The sequence below is a fragment of the Populus nigra genome, chromosome 11 (genome assembly GCF_951802175.1).
Source record: "Populus nigra chromosome 11, ddPopNigr1.1, whole genome shotgun sequence".
In the NCBI taxonomy this organism is placed as follows: domain Eukaryota; kingdom Viridiplantae; phylum Streptophyta; class Magnoliopsida; order Malpighiales; family Salicaceae; genus Populus; species Populus nigra.
Genome location: NC_084862.1, coordinates 9952707 through 9969808, shown reverse-complemented (window position 1 = coordinate 9969808; position 17102 = coordinate 9952707). Strand labels below are relative to the sequence as shown.

Below are 17102 nucleotides of genomic sequence, written 5' to 3'. Positions count from 1 at the left end.
TCATTTGAGAACTCTATGTCTCCTTTTTTTTTCTAACTATCTCTCTTTTCTATACATTCAAAGACTGAAATGCAAATAAATAAACTTGCAAACCGAAACATAAAATTCCCAAAGAAGAGGGATCAAATATGAAGACAGTGAAACTTGAGGGATTGACTTGGGAAATCATTGTTCATAAACCTATGTCAACACAACTTGTAAGGTTGTAATTGAAAATAAATAAAGTTCAATGATCAAAATGAAAAGAAATTAAAATATCAGGGCTCTAGTTAATTTGCTAATGCTAATAATGTTAATGTTTATATTAATTAACAAAATCTCGTAGCTCCTCTGTAAAGGCCTTATTAATCACATACAAATTTTCCGTGTAGGGAAAAAAATTCCCTGAATGTGCTTCAATTGAATTGAGTAGTTCATTTTTCTATTTACACCTACAAGAAAGGGGAAAAAAAAAGAAGAAAAAAACAGGAGATAGAAATTCATTACTCCATTGGAAGTACTTCCGAAGTTTTTGGAAGACTTACCAATTATGTCCTGCTAGATGCTTCGCTGCTATGATGTCCAGAGAATTTTGAACTAAAAGATGGTCCTGCTGGATGATTCTTGGGAGACGACTATAGAACTTCTCGTGTGCTATGATGTCTCTTGAGAAGCTATATCTCATCTCCCCAGGCAGCAATGGAAGTGATTCAGCAGCAAGGTCCAATTGCAGGATGTGAGGAGCTCTTCTTTCTGAAATTACAGAAATTGGTCAAACACTTTGCATTGAGGGATTAATTAATAACCAGCACCTTCATACACCGAACTTAGATCTTCAACAGAAATGCAGTGGACATAATCATCCCGGCATCCAACAAAAATCCTGCCACCAATCATCACAGGTGAAGAGAAAATGTCTCCAGGGAGCTCCAACCTTGCAAATTCCTGAACTATATTTAAACCAGGTTGATTTTGCTTTCCGGAATCATCCAAGTTAATCTGAAGCAGATGTACGCGTCCAGAACTGGTACATACACAAACCAACCTGGAAAAGTGTTGCAAACAAATAAACTAATTGAATATATATATATATATATATATATATATATATGAAATTTCTTACAAATTTGTACAATTTCTTTACCTGTCTGACAAAAGGCAGGGATCAGATAGCAGCTGCAAGTGCTCGTCGACATATGCAGATGCAGTAATTGGATCTCCAACATTATACTCCCAAAGTAAATCTCCTGTTTCCTGAAAGGAACACAAGAATCAAATAAAGTATGCAAAGAAAGCGAAGTGCCGTGAATAAAATTATGATACTAAACATTGTTACTGTTTCAGTGCACGTCACTTTTTGCCTAGCTCTTTCCTTTCTCACTCCATATGCCTAAACATAGTAACTCTTTCACACTAGTATATCTGAATGTTTATGTTGTACACGGCCATACCATTTCAAACAACCTCTCTTCAACTCACCTCAATGGATTGATGCCTGTCATGACACCTTCTTGCCCAAGAGCTAATTTCTAAATTCCCTTTATATAATTAAGTCAGACTAAAGTCTAGTGAGATCGGTTTAATACTACTAGACCAAGTTTTTTAAAGATAACATGCTCATGTAATGAACTAAATTGACAACAAATTACAGCTTGGCATAAATTTCAGATTGATGCATCACTAAATAATGTACATAACCTAGTAATTACAGTTGCATTTATCAATCACTCTTGAAAATCTTAAACTTCCCACCTCCAAGTTGCTGACATTGAAAGAGAAAATGCACTGCGATGGAAGTAAAATTAAGGCTGGTTGTGCAACAGATAAATGTCATGTTGTCAAGATTTTACTTTAGCCTAAATTTAATATTTTGAGATCAAAATGATAAATTTGTGAAATTATAAAAAAGAAAGTTAAGTTCTGTAACAAAATGACATGCTGATAGGTTGTCATGACAGCACATATGAGGTATGCTACAATTTCTTTTATTAGATAAGAGAAAATTGTATTAATAGCCAAAAGGACTACAAAAGCTTGATGGAGAATAAAACATCCTCCCAAATAAGAGCATAAATGGAAATCCATAAGAGCAACCCACTCCACTGAAAACTATCATATCCTACAACAATCATCTCTAAGTGTACTGGTTTTTAAATTCCAACATTCCTCTCCAAAAGGCACACCATGGATCTGCACATGTGAGGTGTGTTGAAATGAAAATATAAATTTAAGTGCTTGGTAAATGTGCTTGTAATTTTAGCAAAAGGCTAAGGCTTTATAGATTGCAGTCAGATCTCAAAAGATGCAGGTCTTAAAATAGCAACACAAGAGTTGATCCCAGAAGCAATGTTGGAAATAACCAGCAACAAAACCATAAACTTTTCTGCAAATATTCACACTAAATACAATGTTAATACAGGATCTTACCATTTCAAATGAATAAACACGTCCATTTCTAGAGCATATCAGAACCTGTAGAAGAATGAACTTTGAAATCAGCAACATGAATTTTATAGCCAATGAGTATATGAGAATTCACAAGTCAAGGAAAGTCCTGGATTAATATATGCCATACAGATAATAGCATGAAAAAACTATTGTCATCAAAACTGATATTATTACACAAGGGAGAAGTTTAAGGTCTCTGGAACCATTAACATCAAGCAGTTCTAATTCAATGTTTACCCTGAAATGTGCATGGGCATATGAATAATATGTTAGACAAGCTTAAAAGATCAGAAACGGAAAGATAACTAGAATGCTGTTGGGGTATCCTCCTGTACCATCTAATTGTTTTACAAGTTTTCTAAATATCCACTATGAAAACATTCAAGATCATTGCATCGATTATTGAAAGAAACTTATGCCAAAAAAAAATCACAAGAAAATAAAACAAGCAGGATCTACATGACAAAACAAAACATCAGCAAACCAGATATTTAACAGAAGAGTGCAGCTACTTCTCCTGCCATTTTTTCTTTATTTTGTTTATTTAAAGAGTCAAAAAAGAAATAAAAAAATAGGTGATGGTGCTGCAGGCATCAGGTTAGGTGCTGATCTGGCTATGTTAGCAGGAAGCGAGTTTGTCGTTGTCTTTATTGGCTTCTTTATTTTGGACTTTAGTGAAGTGATGTGATTAAATATTTATGTGAAAGAACGTTATCATTCCTTTGTTCCAAGTCCATGCAGAGGTAACAAAAAGAGGCATAAAATGTTTTACTACTGAATGTTTTGTTGATAACTTTATGGCTTATGATTTCTTATTCTTTGCATGATCCTCTTCTAACCTACTCTCCTCCTAGCTCCAAGTTTCAAATAACTAAACTGCAAATTCCAAATTCCTGAACATTTAAATCCTCAAGCCTTTGATTTGTGCATCAGATACACAAGCATGAAAGCTAATGGTAGAAGTAACTTTGTTTGCTTATTCCTTACATGATAAGATGACAAAACAAATGCAAAGGAGAACAGTTGAACTTGATACAGAAACAGAAACAGGATTAACTTTTCTGAGTACAGGAATGAAGATCAATATACTGCCTATACCTGAGAAGGAAGCGCGCAAGATATACAGGCTCCAGCAAAAACAGGACCACCAGTTCCACACTGAAGCAAAATATCATTTTCAGAAACATGGATCAGTAGTCGTACCAGAAGCACAATCATCACCATTGGAGTTCAGGCAAGACCATGACAGGGAGGAGAAATATCCATGTCACATATTTTAATATACTAAATAACAAAGCAAGAAAGAAAAAAAGCTACAACTTGTTTAGTCAGGGAATATAAAACAAGACTGCAGCACTTATTAGGTTACAAATTTACCTCAATTGCGAAGTAGCTGCCTGAAAATTCAAGATGATATTCTGGCAACTTAAAAAATTTGATGGCACCCGATTTTGTGTTATAATTACAGTTGTCTAGTTCTGCTAAGTATGATTCCATATTAAAGTCTCAAAGTATTCAACTAAACAACATATGAATTAGATGTATAATTTGGGTATACTACAGAATTTCCATATATGCAAATAGGAAAATAAAAGGCCTAAAATGAAAAATCTATAATAAAAAAGTATAAAGATATGGAAATCCAAAGAGCTACACTAGTCTCAATGACTCACTGAATAATTTGGCCAGATCCTTCAATACAACACTTACTGTGCAATTATATATGTTTTTTTGCCATATTTGAGCTGTGGAAAAACAAGCAATGTGGCAACTATCTATCTCCACGGAAAAAAAGAGGACCCCACCATGGCAAAGGAAAATACACACACATTTCTTACTTCGGTTTGAGAAAAGAATATTTGTTAACATATAAATCTATCATGAGTTACATGATGATATTGAGGCTGTTTGGGGTTGCTACTGCAGCTCCTGGATGCTTCAGGTAAAAGTATGCAGGTCAGAATTTGGGGCAAATCAGGATGTACGAGTGTTGGAAAGAAAATGAATAAATCAGAGCACGCATAGAGTGATGCTGCTGAATCAACCTAATATTATAAAAAATAAAAAAAATTCGTATACTGCACAATTGAGAAAATGCCTACCCTCCAAATGATGGAGCCACAGAAATCCAATACAACAATGTTCCCGTCCACTAAACAACAAATAACTGCACCCACAGAAAAGGGAAAACAGACCAGAAGGATGATTTATGAAGTGATTAATAATAAAAAAACAAAATTACTTCGAAGAGAAATATACAAATGAACCATGCACACACCATTTCCACTTGAAGGACAAAGTGAAAGTGACCCAAAAACTGGGACCTTTAGCTCATGCTCCCATAAAGTATTGAATGGCAAAGCCTACATTTACAAAACAAAGCCAAGTAACCATTAACCTACAGAAAGCAAGCAAATAAAATTTAGTTTATAACCAGAAAAGTGCCTCATGCATGTTAAAGAAATAAAAAGGAAGACTTGTGATATGTTGAACATCCACTTATAGACATATCTCTAAGTTTCTCTTTTGAAGAAGGTGAAGTTCAGTTAAAACAGATTGGCTTCTCAGGAAGTAAAAACTAATCTAAAAGGAGAGAATTGAATTTGCACACCTTTATTGATATAGATGTCACATGGCCACTAGTAGATGCCACATAAAGAGTGTTGTGCACCTACATGAAAGCAATTCGACAATAAATCAGGTGATAGAGTAAAATGATTTCAGTAATTTCCGATACAAGTATATCATATTTTGACAATGGGAAATAAATGATCATCGGAGTGTAATGAGGCATAAGCTTTGCTTGTGATCGGGACAAGTCTTTAGATTCAATACTACCAAAAAAAAGGAAGGGAACAAGATCCCAACTTTATAGATGGTGTGTAATGAAAAAAGTTAGTCCTGTTGTTGCATAAAGTATTTCGAATCAAATTGCTATTTTTATCTTATGTAATCTGGTGCAATAAAAAATGGCTTGTGACACAAGATAGTGATGAATATGATGGCCCTCTGGGAGTTCTTCAAGTTCTAGCATATGGAAGAAAACTACTCTTAAAAACTTACAAAGAAAAAAAAAACCATAGTCAATACATACAGATTTATTTTGACATGAGATCTAGAGTTCCAAATACCTGTTCAGTAAAAAATGTAACTATAAAGAAACTGGTGAACATAAAAGTTGTAAGAAGAGAACCAAAGATGAAGACAATACCTACCAACAAAAAAGAAAGAAAGAAAAGCGAGACAGAGTAAAATGAATATAAGAATATAGTTAGCGTACTGTGCAATAAGAGAACCTGAATAAAGCCAACCATAATCAGAATGAACACAATTGCATACTATATTATGTTTCACATAGTGTCTACATGCAGAAACAAATAAGAAACACGTGACAAATAAATTTAATTCTAATATTCACCTCGTCAATTGCAGGAGACCCATATATACTCCCATCACATGAGAGCTTATAAATACAGCAATGATTTCTGTAGTCAAGCGCATATAAATTATGGTCATGAGAGCCACACCTGCAAATGTTTTGTTACACAGATCAATTCTTTGTTGAAGAATGGTGTCTTTCAAATTACTACCCATCAAATATCTTTTAACAAGAAAAATAAATTACTACAAAATCAAATCCAACTTATTTGCAGCATACAAAGCGGTGTCATGCTTTGCATTGATTCTGTTGGCCATATTTCCATGAGTTATATAAGGAGTTCAGGAACTTCAATGAAAGATTTTCAATCATTCAGAACATTTTAATAAGGTTTTACAATCGAAGACTGGAAATTCAGGATAGGAAACAAAGCATGAAAGCAGATCCTCCAGTCAGTCAACAAGTTTATGCATTATAATTAGGATGTGAGGTGCACTAAATTTTTATGAGCTGGTCCCATACCAAATTAGTGACCTGTGAGGAAAATAATTGAATTTCAAGAGAGAGGAGCATTCATTACTCTTTTATAGGAGGGTGAGGGGGCGGGGGAATAATGATATCAGCAAACACCAACTTTAGAGAAAAAGATTTTCACAAATGTCATGTTCTTTATACTTCGTTCATGAGGCTCACAACACAAGACAATCTCACCGTCCTAGGATATTCTCTCCTTTCACTTTAATTTGTCCCTACCACTAATCCTTAACTCCAGTGACAGATCTTGTGAAAGCATTCTTACCCTCAATTTATTACATAAGGAGCATTTCAAAGGCCTCTCCCTGGACCAAACATCATTCTGAAAACAAACCTTAAAGAGAAGAATCCACGTTCTTAAAACACTCTTGTCAATGCCACAATCTCCACAACCACAAACTCTACCAACCAAATATCAAATTGAATATTACTTCAAATAATGAGACACTCCATTGTATTAGAATTTATTTTTTTTTAGGTGCAGTTCAGTACAAATAATTGCTCAAGGTAACACAATCGTAGCAAACCAATTTTTAGATGATAAGATTATTCTATCTTCATATTATTCAATCCATTCCCCAAAGTTGAAAGTCATTTATTTCAGAAGGTCCTTCATTCTCCATAGAAAGCAGACTTCCAAATCTGCTGTGATTTAACCAACAGCAATGACTTACATTAATCATAGTATCAAAAGTGGGTAATCAGTGCATACAAAAGATGCTTTAACTACCAAAAATCATAATGTGCCTTGAACTAATATTTCTTTTGAATTAGTCAACAATAACCACGCTAAAATCTGATCAGACTTGAGAAATCCATGCCCACCAATCTCACATGCTCAAAAGGCAGGAGGCTACATGGAGATGTTTGATATTCTGGGATGCTCAGTATTTCAAGCCTAACTTGCACTATGAGATAGTGACATGATAGGCAGTGATATGACCTATACGACTAAAATGTATGAGAAGAAACACGGTACTCCTCATGTAGAACTAGCTGGTTTGTCAAGAATACACAGGAAAAGCACTTTAAATTGTTGATTCATTGCCAGAGATGCAAAACACAATCTCCCAACAATAAAATCAACAAAAAGATGAGAACCCAAACCATTTACCAGATTAATTGTCTGTGTATGTCCACAACTGGCTGGCACTTCACCTTCAAATGTTGAAAGAAATTAAAATCAAGAGCAAAACAAAGAAACTTTAAAATGCTATGTGATCGATAATTAAGAAAGACAACAGTAGAAATAATGTTTGAAAATTTATGAATTTCTGTTCTATGATTATTTTAAATTTTTAATATTATTTAGGAATATTAGTATTTATTTTTTAGTAGTTAAAACAACAGCTGTTTATGGAGTATCATTAAGTTGAAGAAGAAACAGCAGAAATAATTTAGAATAGAACTTCCAAAGTTTAGATGATGTGTTTAAAAGCAATTGAAAATTGTGAAATTGTAAAACATTCTGCAGTGTGTTGGCCCAATCTAATATTGAAGTTTTTATCAAATGGATACATATAATCAATCATTCAGTACTTTTCAACATGATAGTTTTACGAAGAGACTTTTTTCTAAGTCCTAGTAACCATTAATGTTTCTTTTGACATTGCTGGAAGGCCATGTTATAACACCATAGTTATACAGACTCCATGATGAGCATTTTCCAGACCATCAAAAGGTTCACCCATGTGGTATAATCTAAACGTTTAGCATTGTTTAATGCCAACCATCTCAAAAAGCTCTTAAAGTTGAAGAGAGCACAAAAAGGAAATATAACTAGACTACATGAAAAAATAAAATGAACCAAGAATGATGCCCATTAACAAAGTGGAAGGAGGGAGCAAGTAGCATGGTCATTATATCATCATACCTCACCACATGTTTGGAAAGTCCAGCAAATGCTGCCATCAAGAAAATCAAGAAAATATATTTTCCCACTGTAGCAGCCAACTACAACCTGACAAGGCATGACAAATTGAAAAGATTAAAAGAGCCCATGCAATGGAGAAGATAATGAAACAAAATCTTAAATTATACACAGTAAGAACAACCTGAGAAAAGTCGCCAACAATTGCTGCAGAACTTTCAATTCGTCCCTCTAGCTTGACTTCCCACTGGATAGAACCACTACACCAAATTATGTTATGGTATAACACTTGAGTCAGAAAAAGGACAGTTCATGTGACCACTAAATTCTTGCATAGTGCATGTAAAAAATGATGTTTTCCAGGATAACATGAACAAACTCACACACAAAGAAGGGGAGAGAGAGAGAGAGAGAGAGGATGTAAAAAATAAGAAAAAGGAAAAGAGGACACCTCACTTGAGTCAGAAAATAAAAACTTCGCACTTGAATCAGAAAAAGGACAGTTCATGCTACCACTAAACTCTTGCATCGTGCATGTACAAAAGTGATATTTCCAGGATTTCCCTCTCATAACATGAACACACTCATGCACAAAGAAGGAGAGAGAGAAGATGATGATGATATGCAAATCAGAAAGCAGCAACACCAAACATGCTAAGCATTATTGCTAATAGTTAACTTGGGAAAACATAAAAAGATCAGAGAGGTTGCAAAGCAGTGGGTCAGCTTCCATACCAAGAATACTCTAAGTTCATGGCACTCAATTGTTAGTTTCCCCTAATTTCATTGAACTTGGGGACAGGTGGAACCTACCCAATCTGAAAGAAGTACAAGTCTGGCCTTCTTAATATGTAAATATAATTGATCTATTAAAAAGTAATAATGAGACCACAAGCTCGAGCATTTATTTTGGACTTCAGAATGTATCTAAAAACCACAAGAGGAAAAACAACCTCTAGATTATTGTAATCAAAAGTAGTCTTTTCTTTTTCACTTCCATGCCTATTTATAGACTCCATGTAATGATGTAAGACTTATTAGGAGGGAAAAAAAAATGGTCACCACGTTGTTGTCCCATTGAAGTAGGGTCTCAAGAGAGAATTCAGAGACCATTCAATGTTCTTTTCTTCTTTTTTTTTCAATGAAGTTAATACTCTCCATGCTTAAATTGTAAGATAGTAGTTAGTAGAAAAAATTTTCCATAGCACTAAGCAATTTCCATTAAATTGGCAGGAAGGTGAATGTCTTATTATTCCCAACTTAATAGCACTTCAAAAAATCTAGGTACTTGAAAGAAATTTATTTTGAACATTTGAACCGCGTTTAAAAACAAGATCATGAAATTCAAAAATGTAAAAAAAATAAAATAAAATGAGTAAAAAGGACACACACACCAGAAGCTGTGTGTGGGTCAAGCATCATTTTTAAACCCAAATACTCTGTTCAAGATCGCATAACCAATCTTAGAATAAATTTGATTTTCAATCCAAGAGACCTTAAAGATCTCATTTTTGAAATCCTTATTGAAAGAAGACTGGTATCCTGGATTAGTGTTTAAGCATACCAATCTAGACCTGCATCAGGCATCAGCAACAGCCCAAACACATGTTTTCTTGTGTTAATTCAATCAAACCAATCACATTACCATAACCCTCCACAAAAACTTACTTTTAATAGACTTTAAAGCCACACAAAAAATCCCGAGTTCTTTTCACTGCTTTTATACAGCCATGATCCATTCAAAATATATCATGATATTCAAAATATGGAAATATAATGGTTTCAGTAACAGTGATGAGAATTATCACTAATACATATGATTATCATATTATTTCAGAGCCAGAAAACGGTCTTTACCTTAGGGCATTAACACAAACAAATTTGTGCGAATGAGATCCAATGAAGAGATAGACATCCTGCTGTTTAACCACAACCAGTGGTGATGCATCTACACAAGACTCCATATAAACCTTCCATAATTCATGCATACTAGAACCTTTTCCATTTCTCGGAACTTTTGCTAACCGATTGATTTGATGTGATTTTTGTGACGTGCAATTTTCATCATAGATAACCGTGTTGCACCGGCTGAATGAACATAACATTGATATTGAACTAGACAATGGTTGTCCATCACTAGGCTTAACACATGCAGAAGAAATATTAATATCCAAATCTTCCTTGAAGCGTTTAGATGCAACAGTATGATCATCATCATTTTGATGAGGGTTTTTTGACGGCTGCTTCATTGATTTGAGACCAGGAACAATAGGAGTTGTAGGATTAGGAGAATAAGCCATATCTGAAACCAAGCTATCTTTTTTTGGCTTCAATTGTGAATTAGCATCAACTCTCACTTCCATGCGGTAAGATTCCTTTTTCTCTAGAAGAGCAGCATGAAGCTTAGAGGGAGTAGGGAAGTTATAAAGCAATCTCATATTGATCCCTAGATTATAAGAAACATGTGCTGCAGAAATGGAATTACCACCCATTGCAAAGAAATCATCATCACAAGAAACTTCTTCAACCATCAAACCATCACAAAATGCCTGTAGGAACATATTCATCAAGTTTCATTATAATCATTGGGCATGATTAATAAGGTCTGAAGATAATCGAAAGTAAAAATTAGAGATGATTTGTTTACTAGTCCACTACAATAATTAGCACATCCCAAAACGTTAAAACATTATTGAATATTATTACTATCCAAAATGTTTCAAATGTCAGAATATTAAGCTTAATGGCATCTGAATGGTTCAAATGCTGCCAATGCATCCAAAAACCATGATTCTGATTCTAAAAGAGGATAGTCAGCCTTTACTAGGGTACGGGAGTTCAAGGCTGGGGACTTAGCATGTTATCAAATTCCTAAGCTAGACAATCCCTTATCGTTCTATTATGCAGGCAGTAATGCTTCTGAGGAACAAAAACGAAGAGGTCCATGGGATTAAAATTTATGCATCAACCCAATTTAGGCCTGCCTTATTTTATTGGAGAATTATTAATATTATGTAGATTTAAAGAAAAACTAAACTGAATTAAATTCTGACGGCTCCTAAAATTAAGGATAGGTTCCCAGATATTTGGTTAACAAGTAAAAGTGGTTCTCATCTGGCATAATATATATACAGATTATGGCTGAAAATTCTATCTAGTCCCAAATAGGAGTAATAGGCATTTTCCCTAAAAACAAAAAGGATGCTGGAGAAATGAGAAACTAAATGAATGGTATGTCATGATTCCATTCAACATTAAATAGTAACATATTACGAATTTTTTTAATGAAATGTACAAAGGCAGAGCTTACATATGTTACATGAATTCATTATTAGATGGTCATCTGAAAATGCCTTCAGCCAATTAGCATGATGTGTTGAAAATAGTGCCTTTTCCTACTAAGATAGTAAATGTTGTGCCAGATCATCTATTTCATCGGAACTTTTCGAAACTACACTAGATAATGAATCCAGTTTCATATAAGTGTCATGTCAGAAAAGTAAAGTTCAATGAACCTTTCAAACTGGTTATCTATTGTGGAATAGATGGAAAAGAAAGTAGGACACCCTTTTTGAGATAGAGGGAGTATTGTTTTTGTTAGAGAATAATATAAATCATATTCTGAGACCTCACCTAACAGCTTAAGCTATTGGATTGAGTTGGTTTTTTGACGTAATATCAGAGCCTTGATGACCAAGTAGTCTCAAGTTCGAATCTCACCATCCTCATTTATTTGCTAAAAATTAAGCACAAGGTAATGTGGGTTTGTGCAAGTTTCAAGCCCGTGTTAGAGAATAATATATAAATTATATCATGGGACCTCACCTAACAGCTTTGGGTAAAGTTTTAAACCCTCCGCATCAAAAAACTTTGCATTGCAGTTCATTAAGGAATATGTAATCCAAAACTACTAGATAAACAACGTACTAAATTTGGAAAATGCTGAAGCGGCCAAAGTACCATTATCTAGGAAATATTGAGATGTTGAAAGGTTAAAAATCTTAGTGCAGGTTCAGCACAAACCTTTTTGATAATTTGCAGGAGATCAGTTGTCGCATTGCCAATCTCATCTTGGACATGCAAGTTGAGAAACTTTGAACGTGCCAATAAAGCATAATCAACTTTTCCAGTGGAAGACATGGGCAACGATTCTGTGATTACAAAGCGATTAGGAACCATTGCTAATGGAACTTTGTCGACCATCCACTTTCTTATCGAAGACCTGACAAAAAAATCCTCAGATTTTTCTCTCTCTTTGAACAGCAAAATTGCATCAAGAAACAAAAGCTCCCCTGGACCTTCACGAGAAATTACAGCAGCATCAGCAACATCAGGATGTCCCCTGAGTGTATTTTCAATCTCCTCTAGAACAATGCGTTGACCATTGATTTTTACAATCCGATCTGTTCTTCCTAAGAATACCAAGTCACCATTCTGAAGCCTTTGTGCAAAATCACCAGTTCTATAATAAGCTTGGCATCCCCAGTTATCTACAGAGCTATTACAGATGTTGTCCATGTGTGGATTTGCAGAGATAAAGGATGTAACAGTGGACTCAGAATAGTAACCATTAGAAACACAGAGACCACCGACATATATCTCTCCCTTATTAGATGTATCGGATTCACAAATTAGTGCCACATCACAGTTAGAAATAGGCAAACCAATTGGAATGCTTGTTAGTGCCTCTGTCTCCAAAATCGCGGGCAACCTCTTGCAATCAAAATATGTACAGTCACCAGATACCTAAATTCCAGAGTTCATTAGCAGTATAAAACAAACTGTAATATTTATTCAGGGTGAGTACAAAACAATACTTGCAAACATACAAAACCATGAGTGATAAACCATTACAAAACCATTAATATAACCAGTGCCAGTATCCTATACAAACACAATGCATCTTATAAGTGAAAATGACCTTCAATTCCATTATTGAATGTATAAAGTATTTACCAAAAGACATGGATAATATATATGAGTGAACTTATTGATCTGGACAACAAAAAAATAAAGTGGACTCTATATTGCTTACCTCAGTAGTCCCATATAAATTCAAAATTGTGGTCCTAGGTAGTAAGGTCGAAAGCGCATCCCATAAGGATAGAGAAAAAACTTCACCACTCAATACTAGCAATTTCAATGAAGTCTGAATCTGCATGCTATGTTGCCTTTGCAAAACAGGAAGGATTGCTCTCATAAGTGAAGGGACAGCTGTAAGTCTATTTATAGAGTAGGCCTACAGCAATAATTTATATACTTATCACAAATTAAATTGGAATATAAGTAACTGTAAGACTAATAAGTACCAAAAACAAAAGAAAGAAAAAAGAAAAACAAGAAAGAAAGTTGAAGGCACATATGGAATGAACATTCAGAATGTACTACTGTACAAACTTCAAAACAGAAATTTTCATCATATAGTGAATTGTTTTACCCATAATAAACAGTCCTTGTGTTTATTCATATGGACGTAGAAATGTAAGAGTGCATGTGACTTAAACCAACACTTCAGAATCTTGACTTTCCTGATGGACATAAAAAAATACTAAAGTGCTTGCATTGCATAGATAGCTACAAGCGTTGACTGCAGATTCCCTACAAAAGATAGTGCACATTGCACTCATAAACACAACCTTTATCAGGGAATAACTAGATTGCAGCGAATACCTGGTTCAGGTGGCCCAGTACATGCACAAAAATGTGGAGCCTCGTAAGACTAAACTTACTGAAACTAGAGAAAAATAAAATAATAAAAACTTTCATAGTTTTTAGAAAAAAAAAAGTTTGAGCAGATATATAGATGATAATTGCAGGTATAAAATGACAGCCTCTTTCTAGTAGAGAAGAAAGAATGTTCTTTTATATGTCCAGGGATAGTTAAATGCAAGAAGTTGAGCATTTAAATTAAATCTAAATTCTGATTGAATCTTCATTAATTTGCAAATTTAATGGTTCCAGTTGAATCCATAGATGAAGAAAACATCCATCAATTTGAGGAAACATTTTGGAAATTACAAGGGTAGTCCAGAAGCAAAAGCAACTCTCAATTTAACAAGAAAAGGAAAACTTCCAGTGATATTTAATGAACTAGCAGAAAGACAAGTGTTAAGAATTTTAAGACGGAGAAATACTGAATGGGAAAAAAAAATATGTGCTTTAAATTTAATATGAATTTTGACTCTTAAATAAAATAAATTTTTAATGACATTACCACGCAAAAGTAACTGTAATTTAAACTGGGAAACCTCAAGAAACAAAGAAAAGACTTAAAGAAATGTTTAAAACCTTAAGAAGGTAGTGTACCTGTAGAACATTGACAAGAGAAAATGGATACTCTTTCAGCTCATGGAAAGGAGGTATAACCAGTGTACATGTAGTAAGCATAGCACTAAGAAATTCTTGCAGGTGGTCAATAAAGCTTATCGATGTTTTGAACAATAGAGCTTCCTCTCCATGTAGGGGATACAATTCTTGCATCCACCAAAAGCGATTTAAGAGGCCTTAAGAGAAATAAAACGAGATCACATCATCAAAACACATATAACTACAAAGAAAACTATGTTAAGGAAGTGATCAATTGATCAGAATGAAATCAAATAATCATTAGCATAGCTGGTAAAGTTTACCAAGTGATCTAGGATGGAATTCTTTTCACAAATGGGAGACGTTAAGCGAGAGAGGCTCCCTATTCTGAAGCCCAGAGATGGGATAGCAAAGAACTAGAAAAAGATATGAAGCTGTGGTTTACTTATTTTTTGAGACAGGGAAGTATAGAATCTCTAATGTTTGCAAAGACATGAGAAAACAAACAAAGACTGGAAGAAGCTGTTAGAGAGAGATGCAAGTTGTCCAATCATCTTCAAGCAGCAAAAAAGAAAACGTTTATCATAAATCAGCACTTTTCCCTCTTGAAGCTTTCTAAACCAAAAAAGTCCCAAATATAAAATTAAAGAAAATGTTCCCCACAATTATGCAGGTTAATGCCTCCCTAGAAGACAAATATCAAGTCAGGATATAAAGAGTACATTAATGAATGATAGCATCACAAAAATTAAATAAAATCAATCAATAAACTACATAAAAACCAATGAATTGAATAAAATAAAACCAAACTGTAAGGTCAATAGCTTTCAATGTTAAGAACTTTCAAAGTTTTCATCTCAAGCTAATGGCTACCAAGCTGCAGGTAGCCAAAGTGGAAAGATCAAGCAGCTATAGGAATAAGCTTGTGTCCTATGATTATGAATAAATGACCTAGAAAGATGATAAAGCATTTGGATCTCTTGAAAGCAATTCTTGGGGAGGAAAAACTTGAATTGCTAACATGGTTTGGCATTGCACTTAATAAGACCAAACATGCTACGGTAACATAGATATCTTCAAAATCCAACAGTAGAGTATGAACAATAATATCAAAAGAGGCCCCCCCTTTTGCAGGGTAAAATCTTCCATCTGATCCATATGCATAGCACAATGCAACCAGTGAAGCCAAATGCAGACAATAAACTGCAGCTTTTTTATATGGCAAATAACAAACTACACTAACCGCTTACCTTGTTCAGTCCCACACACGCCTTTAGGCTTCCCAGTCGATCCAGAAGTGTACATCAAATAACAGAACAATCTCTCTTTCTCATTTTCACAAGGCCAAGCTAACTCCGACGGACCACCACTACACTCGCTGTCTTCCATCGAAAAACACAAGACACGACAACCACTACGATCCACAAGCCAATCTGCTTCATTAATATCCTTATTACCGCCTTTACCAAACGACGAGCGAGAAGTAATAATAAGGGCCGCATTGGCTGAAGCAACAATTGACAATACTCTATCTCTCGGCCACGATGGATCAATAGGCAAGAACGCTTCTCCACACCTCAAAATTGAGAAAACAGAAATTATGTATTCCACTGAAGGTGGCATATATATTCCCACTATTTTTGGGTTATATGCACTCGCGGTCTCAGCTTGATTCTTGCTAGGATTGTTGCTGCCTTTACCTGAAGATATTTTAAAATAAACAAAAATTGTGAATTCTTTTTGAATTCCATGCTTAGCTATTAAATTCTCTAGTTTCTTTACTGTAAAAAAAAAATTACCTGGAGGGGATTGGGGTTTGATAAGGTGAGGATCATCAGCCCCATCAAGAATGGAGCGGAGGCGAGAGGAGAGGGAATCAACGGAGCCGAACACATCAGCGAAAGTGAAACATTGATCGCCTTCATAAATTGGAGGAGTAGTAGAAGTGATCAATTCCCTAGATATTTGAGTTTGGGGCCCACTAGAAGCAGCGGCAGGAGAAGAAGAAGAAGAAGAAGAAGATGGTGCAGCATGTATGACAGCGACTTTTGGGGGGTTTTGAGCTGCTGCTTTAAGAAAGAGGTGTGATAAGCAGCAATGCTTATGCTTCTGATGATGCTGCAGCTGCTTCTCTTGGCTTTTAGAGCTTCCACTGCAACGTCTCATTGTTTTCGTTTAGGTCCTCCAATGGAATTTCGGTTTTGAAAGTTATTTATAGCGGAGTGAAGATAGGATCTTCTAACTCGGAGTTTTTTCTTATGCCAGCACGGCACAGACTGTCAAATAAAATATTTTTCAAACTATTTATTATAGGAGTTAACTAGTAAAGTGTTTCACTCTATGTCGTGGGCAATCTTCTTCTTTTTTTTAGTATAAAAAATATTAAAAATATATAATATTTAAGTAATTAATTCAAGTAAGTTTAATAAATTCTATTAATTTAATAATATTATTAAAAAATAAAAATAAAAAAATTAAATTAGAACATTATAATTTTATAAAAAGAAAATTAAAAAAATACAAAAATAAAAAGATAAGACAAAAAAATTAGTTATTGTTAACTTTTTAAACTATAACTAGGTTATA

At 34.5% G+C, this 17102-nt stretch overlaps 1 protein-coding gene across 7 annotated transcripts; it reads right to left on the bottom strand.

Moving 5' to 3' along the window:
• Window positions 1–273: 273 nt before the first annotated feature.
• Window positions 274–16725, bottom strand: LOC133668493 (putative acyl-activating enzyme 19). 7 transcript variants are annotated; one of them, XM_062088378.1, is made up of 17 exons: window positions 16316–16718; window positions 15767–16216; window positions 14517–14713; window positions 13246–13449; window positions 12234–12956; window positions 10068–10759; window positions 8395–8470; window positions 8214–8300; window positions 7455–7498; window positions 5846–5954; window positions 5039–5098; window positions 4706–4790; window positions 4530–4594; window positions 3526–3585; window positions 2407–2451; window positions 1124–1233; window positions 274–1024 (listed from the first exon to the last, which is right to left on the bottom strand). In XM_062088378.1, the coding sequence occupies exons 1-17, from the start codon at window positions 16680–16682 to the stop codon at window positions 778–780; spliced, it is 3621 nt and encodes a 1206-aa protein (XP_061944362.1). In that variant the 5' UTR covers window positions 16683–16718; the 3' UTR covers window positions 274–777. The 7 variants fall into 7 exon arrangements, 4 of the variants coding, with proteins under 4 accessions (XP_061944362.1, XP_061944363.1, XP_061944364.1 ...); XM_062088379.1 differs by having other exon boundaries at window positions 274–1003; XM_062088380.1 differs by lacking the exon at window positions 13246–13449 and having other exon boundaries at window positions 16316–16717.
• Window positions 16726–17102: the final 377 nt, after the last annotated feature.

Coding starts and splice junctions, on each gene's coding strand:
- LOC133668493 (XM_062088378.1), bottom strand. CDS start 16,682: ATGAGACGTTGCAGTGGAAGCTCTAAAAGCCAAGAGAAGCAGCTGCAG. Junction 7,499..8,213: donor CTTTCCAAACATGTGGTGAG/GTATGATGATAT, acceptor CAACATTTGAAG/GTGAAGTGCCAGCCAGTTGT. Junction 1,234..2,406: donor GTGTTTATTCATTTGAAATG/GTAAGATCCTGT, acceptor TGTTCCTTTCAG/GAAACAGGAGATTTACTTTG.